At 40.9% G+C, this 16,089-nt stretch overlaps 1 protein-coding gene and 1 non-coding gene across 2 annotated transcripts; both read left to right on the top strand.

Moving 5' to 3' along the window:
* Nucleotides 1-1,102: 1,102 nt before the first annotated feature.
* LOC111920203 (small nucleolar RNA R71) lies at nucleotides 1,103-1,209 on the top strand. The gene has a single exon (XR_002859772.1). It is a non-coding gene; the product is annotated as a small nucleolar RNA R71 (small nucleolar RNA).
* A 12,786-nt stretch (nucleotides 1,210-13,995) lies between these two features.
* LOC111920182 (uncharacterized) lies at nucleotides 13,996-16,068 on the top strand. The gene has a single exon (XM_023915781.3). The coding sequence runs from the start codon at nucleotides 14,144-14,146 to the stop codon at nucleotides 15,800-15,802; it is 1,659 nt and encodes a 552-aa protein (XP_023771549.1). The 5' UTR covers nucleotides 13,996-14,143; the 3' UTR covers nucleotides 15,803-16,068.
* Nucleotides 16,069-16,089: the final 21 nt, after the last annotated feature.

Here is a 16,089-nt window from a genome sequence, read left to right as displayed (position 1 = left end):
CTCGGGAATTTTAGCTAACGTCTCCACAAAAGGAGTATTTATAGGAATACCTTTTACGTGCTTTATGAATTCCAAATGCTTCCTTTCCAGTGGAATAAGATTAGCTCGAGAAGGAATCGGTAAAGGCGGACGATAAGCCGAAACATTTTCTAAAGTTTTCTGTTCAGATTAATCTCACGTCGTGAGCATATCGGGCTCACGTCGTGAATCTGGTATTTCAGCAGAACTTTGATTTTCGATCTTTAACTTCTTCGGTTCTGGTTCGGGTTGCCTTGGCTCTACTTCTAATGCTTCTAGGAACTCACAGATGGCCTATTCTTCAGTCTCAATCATCATCACATGGGATTGAGCATTCTTTTTGGGAAATTATGAGGATAATTTGTTGCTCACAAAAGTAGTTAGTTGACCAATTTGGACTTCGAGATTATGGATCGATGCTTGATGATTTCTTAATGAAGCTTGCTGGTCAATCATCATTGTCTGTTGTTCTTTCATCATTTTCATGTGTTCCTTTAGCACTGCATTGGTATCATCATGTCTTTTCTCCGAAGCTTCCATAAATCGGGTCAAAATGTTTTCCAAATCTACTTTCTTCTCGGCTAGTGGTTGCTCTTTTTGGTAGAAGCCTCAGCATGTCTGCTTATATTTCTCTTCCTTTTGCCTCTTGTATTCATCATATGCCAGCCACTCCTTCTTTGGTTTTCTCCAATCTTCATCACACTTATCCTCACTCGAATAACAAACTTGAGCCTTTTTATACCCATTATCATTTAAGCTGCAATCCTTGGTCAAGTGTGGACCATTACACCTTTCACATCCAACTCTTATAGCATGTATTGTTTGGTCCATTTTTATCATCCTCCTGTCCATTGTATCAAGCATGGCCATCACAGCAGCCATGTCTGCAAAATTTCCACCCCCGCTTCCTTTTACTCCCTCACTTCTTGGATTGTGATACTCACGAGAATGTTTTGCAAATTCTTCCACTAACTCCTTCACTTCCCCCAGATTTTTCTTGGTAAGTGGTCCTTGGGAATCAAGGAGTTGCCTTGTCATGACATTAACACCATCATAAAAGATTGAAACTTCTTGTTGTATATTGAGGTCATTTTGAGGACAATTTCTCAACAATCCCTTATAGCGCTCCCATGCCTCATAGAATGACTCACCCGGATTTTCCTCAAAATTTGCTATTGCCTTTTTGAGTTTAACTATCTTGGAAGGTGGGAAAAATGATCCAAAAACTGTTCTCGTATTTGGGCCCAAGTAGTGATTGCATCGGGTGGTAGCGCCTTTAGCCAATCTTTAGCAGCTCCTTTAAAAGTGACTGGTAGCATCCTTAGCAAGACTGTCTGTCTTGGAACATTTGGGATATTGAAATAATACGCTATATCATTCACTTTATCCAAATTATTGTAAGCATCCTCGTGATCCTTTCCAAAAAATGCTACATCCCTCAGTGCAACGAGGATGTGTCCTTTCAGTTCGAATGGGGCAGTTGCAGGAATTGCAGGTTGTATTAGGACAGGACCATCATCATCTCTAATTCGCTTTTTGTAAGCTCCCATGGACATATCCGCAATATCTGCCATTTATTTATCAGACTCGTCTTCAGATTCACCTCTATGTAATGCAAATCCGGGCTCGGTATCGTATTCGGTATCCTTTGGGTTTGGATCTTGCTCAAAGCTTTTTATCTTGCTTTAGTCCTTTGATGATGTACTCGACTCTCCTACTTTCTTCCTCGACTTCCTTCCACAGACTGATTTGAGGTCTTTGAAAGATGACATTTTTGGTGTTTCGCTCACTCCCGCATTCTTATCTGTCTTCTTGTGAAGGGTTGAATCTGGATCTTCAAGTGGTGGAACCAAAGGTGTGTTAGAGCCTCTAGTCATGAACTTCTGCAAAATAAGCAAAAATAAAAACGTAAAACTAAACTAAAACAGAAAAACAAGAAAAATGAAAATTACTGGATTCACGTCGTGAGCCAATAAAGCTCACGTCGTGAATTCAGTACTAAAAAAACTAAGTTGAAAAAGTAAATTTTTGCAGGTTTTACCCCACAAAAAGCATCGATCAACCTAAGTCAAATAGATAAACAATCAAATAAGCCGTTCCCGGCAACGACGCCAAAAAACTTGATGCGTGCAAATAGCTACACCTAATTTTATATTTATAACCTAACTAATTTAACTAACTAAATTGCACTTAGGCAATGTACCTAGTCAAATTATAGAATAGTCGGGTAAGTCGGGTATCGATCACAGGGAACGGTTTTGACTAATTAATCTATCTACTACTAAATTAACCTAATTACTAACAAAGAAATGGGATTTATCTAATTTTGCAAGTTTAGATAAACTTAATTCTTTAACACAAATTCAATCAGTAAACAAAACACTTCTGTTAGTTCGAATCCACTTTCCCTCAATGGTTTATAAATTAGCTATAAAAATTACCGTTTGTTACCAATTAAGATAATATTAGCAATTTAGTTCTAAATCTACTAACATTAATTAATTCATGTAAATCAAAGTATGTTCACACTTAGGTTAACAAAGAATCAATTATTTAATGGATTGGAGTTATGCAAGATTGATTAATAAAACACAATTATATTCATAATTTAAGTTCTCTAGCCCAACCTAATTCGATAATTAATTGCTTAACTAAGATTGGTTTGATCCTAGCTCTAATAATTTAATATTCACTAAATTAACAGGTATTCTAATTCATGCAAATTAATGGTCATCAACTACACTGAATAAGAAATCAAGCAATCAAATACTAAATCAAACATGCTAGGTTCAATCAATCCAACACGAGTCTTAACCTACAAGTAAATCAAAGCTAAAGTATTACACCATGAGTTCCAGCTTCATCTAGCTAACAGAAGTAGCTAGATTTAGCTAGACATACTAGCTAACAAAAACAAATAACTCATATTCAAAAACATAATTAAAGTGTACCAAATTTTTAAACTAATATGAACTTCTCCTCTACTTAGATGCTAATATCCAATTCCATAACTTTTCTCCTTCTGAAAATCGTCTCCAGGAACCCTCAAGGCAGCCAAAAATTCTCTCAAGTCGTGATGAGCAAGAGTATATATAGTTTATGATTTTTCCGAACTCATGTCGTGAATAGATAAGTCTCACGACGTGAATAGTAGATTTCCGTGTTGGCTAAGGACTCTTCTTCGTAATGTCTATCTTCTGGAAGATTCGTGTTCACATCGTAAATCTATAAGCCTCACGACGTGAAGTCAGCAGATTACGTAAGCTTCTTTCTTCTTTTATTCTCCAAGCCTGCAAAGTTCCATGTTTTGTCATTTTTAGTCCTTTTCTCAAAAATGCTTCTACTTGGCTGCAAAGAACAATTTATCCTCATAAGTATCGTTATTCAATGCAAATAACCAAAATATTAATAAAAATATATGTAAATATTGCCTAAAAACATGTATAAATATGACAATATCATGCACAACCTTTTATTGAAATGATACCTAGCTTGGATATTAATGAACATCTGAAATAGTCAATTTTCATCATTCTATTGATAATACTTTTGAGACATCAACTTTTTCAAATAAGAATAACAATGACTAATCATTGGCATGAAAATGGGCCCTAAAATAGAGCTACTTGATGGAGTGTGATTATCCGCTTGGAGTTAGATCACATTGCCCTCGCCCTTGGTGTGCCTTGTTCTGCCTTCTCTCTTCTATCTAGGAGTAGAAGTAGCACAAATTTTACGTATTACATGCTCGGGGGATGGGCCTCCCGTCGTGTGCTTCCAGAACATAAGCTTCGTTTCGATGTGTTTCTACAATTTTGTATGGGCCTTCCCAGGTGACACTTCATTTCCCATGAGGTTGTGCATGGTTAGACTCGTTCTTCCTCAACACCCATTCACCTACCTTGAAGCTCTTCACTCGTACACATCTATTGTAGTAAATTTCGATGCAGGCTTTATAGGCAGCTAGGCGGAGTTAGATGGCTTCGCGTTTCTTGTCGAGCGTGTCCAGGTCTTGATGTCACCCAGTTTCATTGGCATTTACTTTGAAGTCTATTACACATAGCGATACTGCCAAGATATCAAGTGGGAGAAATGCTTTTTTCCCATACGTCAAACTGAATGGTGTTTCTCCAGTGTTGGATTTCGAAGTCATGCGATACAACTAGAGCACCACAGACAACTTTTATACCTAGACCCCCTTAAACCTCATCAGACCCTTTTTAAGGTCATTGACGATGATCTTGTTTGATATCTTGGTCTGGCTATTAGCTTAGGGTGTGCTACTGAGCTAAACTGGTGTTGGATCTATTTTCTTCACACCATTCCTTGAAGGGACTTCCTTCAAATTGGGTGCCATTGTTGCTGATCGGGACTCTTGGAGTGCCAAACCGCATGATGATGCTTTTCCACATGAATTTTATCATTTATCTCCCTGTAACAGTGGTCAGGGGCTCATCCTCGATCCACTTGGTGAAGTAATCGATAGCGACCAACAAGAATTTAGCTCCACCTGGGGCGATAGGAAACAGACCAATAATGTCTATATCCCATTGATGAAAAGGCCAGGGGCTACTGAGATTGGTGAGTGGCGTGACGGGTTGGTTTTAGAAATGAGCGAAAGTTTGAAACTCCAGGCACTTTTTGGTGATCTTGGTTGCGTCCATATAGATGTTTGGCCAATATACCCCAAGACAAAGTATCTTTCCAGTCAGTGCTCGTACCCTCGTGTGCTCTAACTTCCCCTGCATAGCTTTCTTCCAGAAGCGCCTGTCCTTCGGAGTTTGTTATTCATTTTAGCCATGGTGCCAAGTATCCCTTCTTGTGTAATTACGTATCTCTTACAATGAAATATGGTGCCTTCATCTTGATTCTTCTAGCCTCTGTGGGATCATCTAGGAGGATCCCATGCAACAAATAATATGTGAAGGGTATGGTCCAATATGGGGTTGTTGTGATAATGCCGACTTGTTTGTTATCAATGCTTCTTCCTGGGATAATTTCCACCACGAACTTGTTAGTTAGGTGATCGAACGATGTCGAGGATAGCTTGCTGAGAGCATCGGCCCTTGTATTTTCTCCCCGGGGGATCTGCTTGATTGAGAAGCTCTTGAATGATTGCGCCAATTCTCGCACTGTGTTGATGTACCTTTGAATCCTTTGATCCTTGGCCTCGTACGTGCCATTGATTTGGTTGGTAATGAGGAGAGAGTCGCTAAGGGTTGCAAAGTGTTTTGCTCCAACTTCTCGAGCTAGCCGAAGAACTGATAGAAGTGCTTCGTATTCGACCTCATTATTGGAAACCTGGAAGTTGAAACACAAGGCGTACATGATTTCATTGTCATTAGGGTTCTTAAGGATTAAGCTTGCTCCTGACCCCTCCTTGATTGCAGCTCCATCGGTATGCAATTCCCAGATGCTATGACTCGCCTTTGGCTCCGAGGGATCTATTGGGAGAATCGTCGGTGCATTCTTGAGTTTTGATGCCGGTGCATGATCGATAATCTATGTTTGAGCTTTGATGCCCGTGAGTGATCAATAATCTATGTCATGCTCGCCTAGCACGATCACCCACTTTGCTAGACATCATAAATTTTCTGGCCTTAACAAGATTTGCTTTATTGGATAACTGGTCAGAACCTCAATCTTGTGAGCTTGAATGAAGCGTCTGAGCCGCCTAGCTGCATAGATTAGTGAGAGGAATAACTTCTCTTAGATTGGATAATTAAGTTCGGGACCCTATAATGCTCTGATCATGAAGTGTATTGGCAATTGCTTCTTGTCTCTCTCGACGGTTAGCACCGATAATATGGCTTCGTTGGATGCTGCCAAGTACATCTTCAAAGTTTCTCTTGGTAGGGGGCTCACCATGGTCGGAAGTTGGTGTAGAGCTTCTTTCAGATGTTTTATAGCTTTTTCGGCCTCTGGTATCCATTTGAATTGGTTTTTATCGATACATCCTTTCAAAGTTTGGAAAAGCGGGAGAGCCTTCTCAACCGACTTAGCGATAAATCTGCCTGGTGTTATTAACCTTCCATTGATCTCTTGCACTCCCTTGAGGCTGTAAAGGCTTTTAGAGTCGAGGAACTCTTGTATTTTAGCCTAGCTGGATGATATTTCCTCATTGGTTATCTGATAACTCATGAACTGGCCCTCCTCCACCTCGGAAGTGCATTTTCACAGGTTGAGTTTCATTTGCGCCTTCGTCAAGGTTTGAAAAGTTTCGTGGAGCAATGCTCCTTCGTCATGGATTTTGATGACCATATCATCGACGTATACCTCGACATTCCTACCAATCTGGTCTTCAAAAACTTTATGCATTAGGTGCTGGTATGTTGCCCAGGCATTCTTGAGACCGAATGGCATTTTTCGGTAGCTGAAGGTGCCATGATCTGTATGAAAGGCCGTTTTCTCCTCATATTCTCTTTTCATCTAGACTTGATGATAGCCCTTGTAAGCATCAAAGAGGCATTTGAACATGAACCCTTCAAAGGATTCAACCTTTTGATCTATCTCCCGAAGGGGGTAATGATCCTTTGGGCAAGCATTGTTCAAATTGGAGTAGTCAATGCGCATCCACCATGATCCATCGTGCTTCTTCACCATCATTGGGTTCACTATCTAGGTAGGGAAAATTTCCTCCTGGAGGATGGCTACATCTACCATCGTTTCCACCTATACATTGATTGCCTTGCTTCTATCACTCGCTTTCCCTTTTTTTTGCTTGATGGGGGTGTTCCCTGTAATAATGTTCAAGTTATGCTCAATGAACTCGCGATCACTCCTATCATATCTGTAGGTTGCCATACGAAGACCTTGGAGTGACTCTTCAAGAGGGATACTAACTTTAGTTTTTCTTCTTTCGATAGGTTGACACCTATTCAGATTGTTTGCTCTGGGTGAATGATGTGCTTTTCTGTTTAGCAATCTTCCTTTGACTTTTTCGGTGCTCGCACCAGCTTTGGTGTGGGAATGACTTGATGGTATGCTCGTGGGTTAATGGAAACTGTTGCGGCTGACCCAACGCGTGTGCTAAACTTGACAATACCATGGATTTTTGATGATATGACATGCATCTAGAAAAAGCGTCGGTCGCCCAAGCAAGATGTTGTGCTCTGTTGGGAGGCGCATCACTAAAAATTCGATCGTTTACGTGATCTTATCACTCCCATCGTGACTGACCAAGGTGAGTGGTAAATGTATGGTGCCCAGCGGCCATAGGCTATTCCCCATTAAGCCTATTAACGATCTACCTGTAGGGGCTTGAGTCTTTCCTTCCAAGAGGTGGGTAACTGTCTAAAGCAATGTTCATACATTATGTATGTACTAAATGGTGCCCAACGTGACTGACCAAGGTGATTGGTAAATATATGGTGCCCATCGGCCATAGGCTATGCCTCATGAAGCATATTAACGGTCTACCTGTACGGGCTTTACTCCTTCCTTCCAGGAGGTGAGCAACTGCCTAAAGCAATGTTCATACAATATGTATGTACTGCTACTATTGTGTATGTAGACACGGTGAACTTGTGTTTGGTGTATGTAAGTAGTGATCAAGAGTGGATCCCTAGGATCCCAGTTTGGTGGCCATGTTTCATCTATCGAGAATTTGATATTGAGTATGTTCAAGGTTCTAAATGGCATGAGGCGTGGCGTGGCGGCAAGGCCAAGCCTCAAGCTTAACGAGCCATGGCGAGTCATGGCGTTTTTTCAAGGCGTGATGTAAGACGAGAATTTTGTATTAATTTAAAATTATATTACCACATAAATATAAATTTATATTAAATATAACTACTTTTAGCAATATTAGTTCAATAACTAATAACAAAAAGTTCACAAAAACCAAAATACTTGTATCTCCGATTAGAAAAGACATAACAAGTAGCAAAAAACTGTGTCTCAAACGAAAAAACACGCGCCATAACACGCCATAACGCGCCATGGCGCGCCATATCGCGCCTTGCCACACGCCACACCTAACACCAACGTTATAAGGTTTTTCGTAACGGCGAAGCCACGCCTCACGCCATGGCGCGCCTTGGCGCGCGCCATGGCGCGCCTTTTAGAACACTGAGTATGTTACTAGATAATACCGTGGTGTCATCCTTTGCTTTGTGGGGATCATCTCTTTTACAGGGCATGGCGATGGTGAAAATGTCGCTCTTTTTCTTTGGCTACTTGCTTGCGTCTCTTTGAGTTCGGGCATTCTTCTGATCGACATCGAACTTGGATCTCAAGTCCTTTGCGATATCATAGAGTTCAACCTTTAGCCAATTTTCTTCAATCTCTTTCATCGACACCGTGCACTCGCCAATATTGTGAGTTTTGCTCTTGTGAAACTCACAATACTTGCCCTTTTCTTTTTTCATCCTTAAAGGAGTTTTCTCAATGGTGTGGACATCAGTTTAGTGGCCCCAGTGTTCGTCTTTGCCAAATGGAGGATATCTCCGGGAGGGGTGTCACGAGTGCCAGTTGTGCTTGTCATGGCCTTCGTCCTGGCACTCTCGATGGCCAGTGTTGGGACGAGAGACTGCTTCTTCTTGCTTTATATATACATTGGCAATAACCTTTAGATTGGCTTATTTTCTCTCTTCACCTTCAATCTGTCTAAAATATTTCTCGACTCTGTACTTAAGCTCATCCCTCTACTGAGGTACCATACCCTGCATCTTCTTCGATAGAGGGCTAGGGAGTAGACCTTGGGCGAAAGTGTCAGTTACAAGGAATTCCTCATGACCCAGGACATTTAGCGTTTCCAAAGTGAATATGTCTTAATACGCCCTTGTCGAATCTCCCTCCTTTTTATTGCATGCCATTATTTACTTCGCATCTCCTTTGCCCTTCCTTAGCTGCATGAAATTGTTGAGCAAAAGTTATCGTAACTGCTTGAAACTTGAGATGCCGCCAGGTCGTAGTGCATTGAACCATTTTCCTGCGTTTCTCGATAGCATTACAAGGAAATGCATATAGGTGAACCGTTTTTCCATCCCCAGCGATGCCACCATCCACTCATAAGTTTCGATATGCTTGTCTAGATCGGTTGTATCGTCATAATTGGGGATGTATGGTATTATCACCAAGTGTGGGATCTCATACTACAAGAGCTCCTGGCAGAAAGTAGTCTGGTACTCCTCGTCGGGGTTTCCACGTGTGGATATGGAAAACCACCATACATCATGAATTATTGAGCGTAATGCGATTTCCCATATGCTTGATTGTACATCGCTGCATGCGAAATGTATTGTTGTTGATGTGAGCTTGTTTGCATGCTTTGATGCAACTGTAAGCTCGATCCTGGCTACTGGATCATGTACAGGTTCATCCCCTGCTACTGTTGAGCATGGGTGTTGAGTTGTTGTATCGATAATGAATGAGGATGGGACTCCTGTGATAGTGGCACTTGGGGAATGGATCCCTGAAATTGCTGGAAGTAGGGGTTGAACACCGGGGGTTGTTGAGCGAAGAATGTAAAGTGAGACGTACCCGCTATTGGAGAGAACTGATACTTCGACATTGAATGTTGTGCAAAAGACAATATGGTTCCTGGGGACCAAGTGTGCATCCTTGCCTATTGCGACAACGAGTACGACTGAGAAAGCATTGGTTGGGACTGTTGAGTCACTAGTTGCAACGGTTGGTTGTGGTTGTGACTGTTGGGTCACAGTTATTTGAGGCGATGCAGTCGTGGTTGTAACCAGATGCTTTATTGTGATGGGTGGCAATCGCCATAGGGCGACTATTGTTTTCGTTGTGGAACTTGGTACTTGTGTTGTTGGCGTTTAGGTGGAGGCTTGTCCCTCTGATACATATGCTTGTGTGTTGTCGAGCGACGACATGGATATGAGTGGACTCGTCTCTCCTCTGTCAGACGCCATAGGTCCTTTTCCCATCATCGTCGGCGTCTAGAGTCGTATCAAGGTTGTAGAACTCTGAGTACACGCCCGGATGACGCCAAATGTTGTGATATGAGCTCTTGGACTTAACATCGTCACTCGATGATTCCGGTTAGGTTAAGTCCTGTAATCGCAACAATGAAGAGATATTGTCAATCGACGTCTAGGAGGTGGTACCGGGACGAAGCTCCGATGGTCTAGTTAATATATGTTCGAGAATATGGTGATTAGGGTTTTGGATAAAAAGAAAGTGATTCCTTCTTCTGGAGAAGAAGGGTCATTTTATACATGTTGTTCCCAACACATGATCCCAACGGTGTCCTCTGTCCCGTCTGGACCGAAAAGACATAGAGGAGTCCTATTGGTGGATTATGCACCACTAGTGGTCATCTGCTATTGGTGCAAAAGAAATAGAGGACAGTACACTAGGCGCTACACGTGTCGCTTTGGGAAATGACTAGCTGTGTTTTGTCTTATTATATGGAGATTTTCGTCAGGGGTTGGACCTAGGCACGAGGGTGCTATGGATGAGGGTCCTAGCGCGAAGGCGAAGGCCCAGGTTTGGCACTAGGACAGATTGTGACTATTAGTTAGGTCATCCTAAAGATAGCAGTTTTGTTATCTTTAATGTATTCCTAATGGGATACGTTAAAACACGCCATGATTGAGTTCGTGTATCCCTTACCTTTCCTTAATTGCATGAAATTATTAAGGAAAGGGTACCATAACTGCTCAAAGCTTGATATGCTGTCGGGTCGTAGTGCCTTGAACCATTTTTTGCATTTCCCGATAGCGTGAAGGGGAAATACATGCAAGTGAACCGTTTATCCATTCTCAACGACGTCATCGTCCACTCGTAAGTGTCGATGTGTTTGTCTAGATTGGTGGTGCCATCATACTTTGGGATGTCCGCTATTATTACTGAGTGTGGGTTCTTGTATTGTTAGAGTTCCTGGTAGAAAGCGAAATTAGTACTCACCGGGATTTCCATGTGTTGGTATGGAAATCCATCATAAATCATAAATTGTTGAGCATAATACTAGTTTTTGTACGTCTGATTGTACATCACCGCCTACGATATGTACATCTGCTGTTGTGAGTTCATTTTCATGCTTTGCTGCAACTGTGAGCTCGATCCCGACTGCTGGAGCATGTATAGATTCGACCCTTGCGACTGTTGTGTGTGGGAATTGAGTTGATGTGCCAATGACAAGTGAAGTTCATCACCACAGTCACACTTGAGCTCGAGCATGTATTGAAGTTCATCACCACAGTCACACTTGATGCGATTACTCGATTTGATGATGTAACGCTCTAAATTTTCAAACAAAATTTTCATTTTGAAAATCACATAAAACCCAATATCACATTTCGCAAAAAAAACCATAGATGTATAAGTTGTCAAAACACAAGTAAACAATTATTTGATAAGATACCAAAATCCTCAAAAACATATTCTCTAACTGGTGTGTATAATCAAGCCGACACCTTCCCACGATCCTGAGAGGTACCTGAAACACATATCACACTACACGGTAAGCACGAAGCTTAGTGAGTTCCCCAAAATACTACACAAAAATAATTAGCCTCTCATAGCCATATCTTGATAAGGACCCTCCGGTCAATGTGTTCCATTGAGGACCTTCAGGTCTCACAACTCGGATTGGACCCTCCGGTCCTAACCAATAAAGCACAAAATAATAAATAATATAAATCACAAAGACAAATGCATGATATCACGTAACTCAGTATAAGCATATGAGATCCTCCGATCACATAATATTACCACTCAGGTAAGTATAGTGAGAAGACTCACCTAGCAGAGTAAAACAATATATCCCACACTCGAATTGCTAGTCTAGACTCCACCCCTCCATAGCCTCCAAAATCCACAGCTTGACCAAAAGCCTAAAGTCAACGAACGTCAACAGTCAAAGTTGACTCAACTCGTCGAGTGCAACTCATGAACTCATCCAGTTCCTCAACACTCAGTAGATCACGAAAACCTGAGTCAACTATCTGAGTTGCTAGCCAACTTGTCGAGTCCATGCAGAGTCCAGAAGATCAGGGAAAAACCTTGGCCACTTATCGAGTTGTCCCACCTACTCGTCGAGTTCACTCTGAATCCAAAAATAGGAAAACCCAACTCAACTCGTCAAGTTGGATGACCAACTCGTCGAGTTCTTCAACCCTTTCTCATAAAACTCATTCCAGTTGATTCCAATGCTCCAAACTCTGGATCCAACCTCCTAGGATGAAGTTACCACGTAAAGTTGCTAACTTTATGATCATGCAAGGCCTCATAAGGCTAAAACACCCAAAATTAAGCTCAAGAAGGGGTTTAGGACATGAAGACGGTTTAAAGCTTCATAAAGCTTGAGGCTTTATGTACATGAGGGCTTAGAGGAGTCCAAATCTGCAACTACTCCCCCTGGACAAGCTCAACCCGAAAATGGCCCTCATTTGCACCAAAATACCTATAGACTCACACAAGAAGAGATCTAAGATACGACAAGCCATGGTAAGGACTTTTTACCTCCAAATAGATGCTACAACTGTATGAATGATGGATCTAAAGATTCCTTGTTCCAAGCTCTTCACTCTTCAAGCTTCCTCCAACAATGCACACTTTTGGCTTCACACACTCAAAATATAGGCTAGCTCACTAGGGGTTCTCTCTGGACGTGATAGGGTGATGAGGGAGGCGGGGTAAAGGAGTTAAAGTCCTTTAAATAGGGTTCAAACCCGAATAATTAGGGTTTTCTCTAAACAACCTCAACTCGTCGAGTCCAGCTCTCCAACTCGACGAGTAGGCTTCATGACTCGTGCGTCCAAATCAACTCCTACACAACGAGTTGGGCCAACCAACTCGTCGAGTAGGCCCTTCAACTTGCACAAAATCCTCAAGTCTCACAGCCAGGAATCGGGGTGTTACAGATGATATAAGATGTTGAAGAAGAAGCCATGAGGAGGAAGTAGACGGATGGTAGGTGAGGAAGAAGACTGTTGCGGGTGTTGAAACTAATTAAGAATTTGATCGACATATACATAGACAACCATCGTGAATTTACTTGTTAAACCTATGAAACCGAATACCAAAGTTTTTTCAAAAAGTCCCAACACAACAAAAACAAACTTTGAGGTTAAATCTAAACGAATGTGTAAAAATAATTACTAATAATCATATGTTGTATTAGCTCTTAGACTAATTATCCAAAACTTATTATTTGAATATTACATATTCAAATAATAATAATTAAATCATTTTATTCATACGATTTGAATACAAGTTTCTACCATAATGAGTTTTATAAAATCTTTTGACAAATTGGATGGAAGTCATAAAAGGATGAATATGCTCGTTGATTTATAACTGAAAAGCAAACCTTTTTAAAGACTTTTTGGCAATAAAAAAAAACAAATAATAATGGAATATAATTCTTGTAAGATGTTTTCACTTTTCAATGACAGACGAATTATCCCCTTTTTCCCATGTGACACAACCACACATTGCTCGTTCCTTTCCACACGCGGCTAACTTATTTATCTATATAACAAAACATGTACATACTAAAATAGTGTGTAGTATACAATTATAACTTATAAGTTGCCTACTGACAGTATAATCAATTTTGTACGTACAAAATTGTAATGATTTGAAGTTAGGTAATTAAAAAAGTATGTTATATAAAGATTGTGAAATATATATGAGTTTGGCGAAAAAAAAAACATCCCATATTTCAATATGAACACCCTAATTAATTTTTTAAATATTTTTATATCAATAAAAAAATATCTCCAAATATATTTTAATAAATAAAGTCTTTACATGATGAAAATTGTAAATTTCAAAATAACCATGTTATAATTTATAAATATTGTAGTTGTTTATGGTTCTATATGTCGATGGCACGATGCAAGAATGTTGTCCCCATTAGATCATGAATCATATAGTGCTTAATTTCATCCATCGCTATTGCACTTATTGCCTTTGACATCGTAGATGTTGTCTTTGATGTGTCATTTTGATGATATTTTTGGTGTAACTCTCTCTCATTCACTTTACGTACATACATACAAGCGCGCGTGATTTAACATGCCTAACCTGCGCGTTGGTCTTTAATTTCACCCCGCTAATTATTTCGTATATCCCTACTTTCGTCTTTCCACTTACTCAATACCCGCGCGCACGGACTCTCTCCCTTTTTCCCCGCATCAACGTTCCTAACGCCGGCATGAAGCCGCCGGAAAATGAAGACGACACCGTCGAGGCTGAAACCATCCACGTTCTTGAAAAGCTACTCGATTCAATACACAAAACTCAATCTTTCAAAGGGAAATGGACGCTCATGGAAACAAAACTTTCCGACCTCAAAGCCCAACTCTCTGAGCTCTCCGACTTCCCTCCGAATTCCCTCTCCGTTGACCTCCTCCGTTCTCTCTCTCGAACTCTATCCGATGCTCTGACTTTCTCACTCACCTGCCACAGCTCGAATCTCCCCGGCGGCAAGCTCAAAACCCAAAATGACGTCGATTCCATCTCAGCAAAACTCGACAACCACATCAGAGACTGGGAGGTTTTAATCAAAAGCGGCGTTCTCAATGATGGAGTCGTTTCTTCTTTGTCGGTTTCGAAGAGGGAATCCGTTCGAATCGAGGCGAGGAATTTGGTAACTCGGTTGCAGATGGGTTCGGTTGATTCTAGAACGTTAGCTCTTGACTCACTCTTCAGGCTAATCCAAGAAGACGATAAGAATGTTCTGATCGCCGTCGCGCAGGGAGTAGTTCCGGTGCTTGTGCGTCTTCTGGATTCCGGATCTTCAATGGAAATTAGAGAAAAAACGGTGACAGCAATTGCTAGGATTTCAACAGTTGATTCGAGCAAACACGGGTTAATGGCGGAAGGTTTGTTGTTACTCCATTATCTCATTCGAGTTCTCGAATCAGGTAGCGGATTGGCGAAAGAGAAATCGTGCATTACGCTTCAAGCATTAACCCTTTCCAAAGAAAACGCAAGAGCAATTGCTTCAAGAGGTGGGATTTCATCGTTGTTAGATATTTGCCAGTCGGGTACTCCGAGTTCACAAGCATTCGCCGCCGCCGTACTCCGGAATTTAACCATCTTCTCCGACACTAGAGACGATTTCATGGAAGAACACGCAATTTCTGTACTTCTAACACTCGCTAGCTCAGGAACTGCGCTAGCACAAGAGCATTCAATTGCGTGTTTAAGCAATCTCGTTAGAGAAGACGATGATATGAAACTTTTAATTGCTCGAAAAGGAGGGATCAATAGTTTGAAAAGCTTCTGGGATTCTTCCCCTGTTGTTCGGAGTTTAGAGGTTGCAGTTGAATTTCTAAGCAATTTAGCTTCAGATCAACGACTGGTCGAACTCATTATCACGAATGGTTTCTTAAATCGGCTAATTGCCGTGTTAAATTGTGGGGTATTAGGTGTTAGAATCCATGCCGCTGAAGCAATTTACAAGGTGGGATACAGCACAAAAACTCGAAAAGAATTAGGCGAATTAGGGTTCATTCCACCCTTGATTAGAATGCTCGATGGGAAAGCTATGGCAGAAATCGAAGCTGCTGCAAAGGCGTTATCAATAATCTTGATTTATACAGAAAACAGGAGAATTTACAGGAAGGAACAGAAAGGGATAATGAATGTGGTTCATCTCTTAGATCCATCGATAAAAAATATCGACAAGAAATACCCTATTTCAATACTAATGTCCTTAACCCATTCGAAGAAATGCTGCAAACAGATGGTGAAATCAGGTGCTTTATTGCATTTACTGAAGCTTGTAACAATGGAGGTTGAAGGTGCTAAGAAATTACAGGAAACAATTGGTGGGGGGAAGCTGTGGGGTGTTTTCAAAAGGCATTAGAACATGATTTTTTGAAAAGAACTTCCATCTAAGTAGCAAATCACGGATTTTGATCTTTGATTTTAGACTTTTTGATTTTGTTTTTTCGTTTTTGGTGGTGTTGGTTTTGATTGTTGTGCCATTGTTCATACAGTTATTGCTAGGAAGTAGTTGCATTTTTATCAGCGTTGAAAGTTATGGTCAGCCGTATCTGGTGACCTAACGTGGACTACTAAATTCGTCAGCTCTTGTAACAGAACTTTAATAATGGATAAAATATTAATCAATGGCTCTCTCTCTCTCTCTCT

This window comes from Lactuca sativa, chromosome 1 (assembly GCF_002870075.4).
Source record: "Lactuca sativa cultivar Salinas chromosome 1, Lsat_Salinas_v11, whole genome shotgun sequence".
Taxonomy (NCBI): domain Eukaryota; kingdom Viridiplantae; phylum Streptophyta; class Magnoliopsida; order Asterales; family Asteraceae; genus Lactuca; species Lactuca sativa.
The sequence above is the reverse complement of the archived record's forward strand: the minus strand, read 5'-3'. Positions and strand labels throughout refer to the sequence as shown.

What these genes read in the sequence shown, in the direction of transcription:
- LOC111920182 (XM_023915781.3), top strand. Translation starts at nt 14,144, where the DNA reads ATGAAGCCGCCGGAAAATGAAGACGACACCGTCGAGGCTGAAACCATC.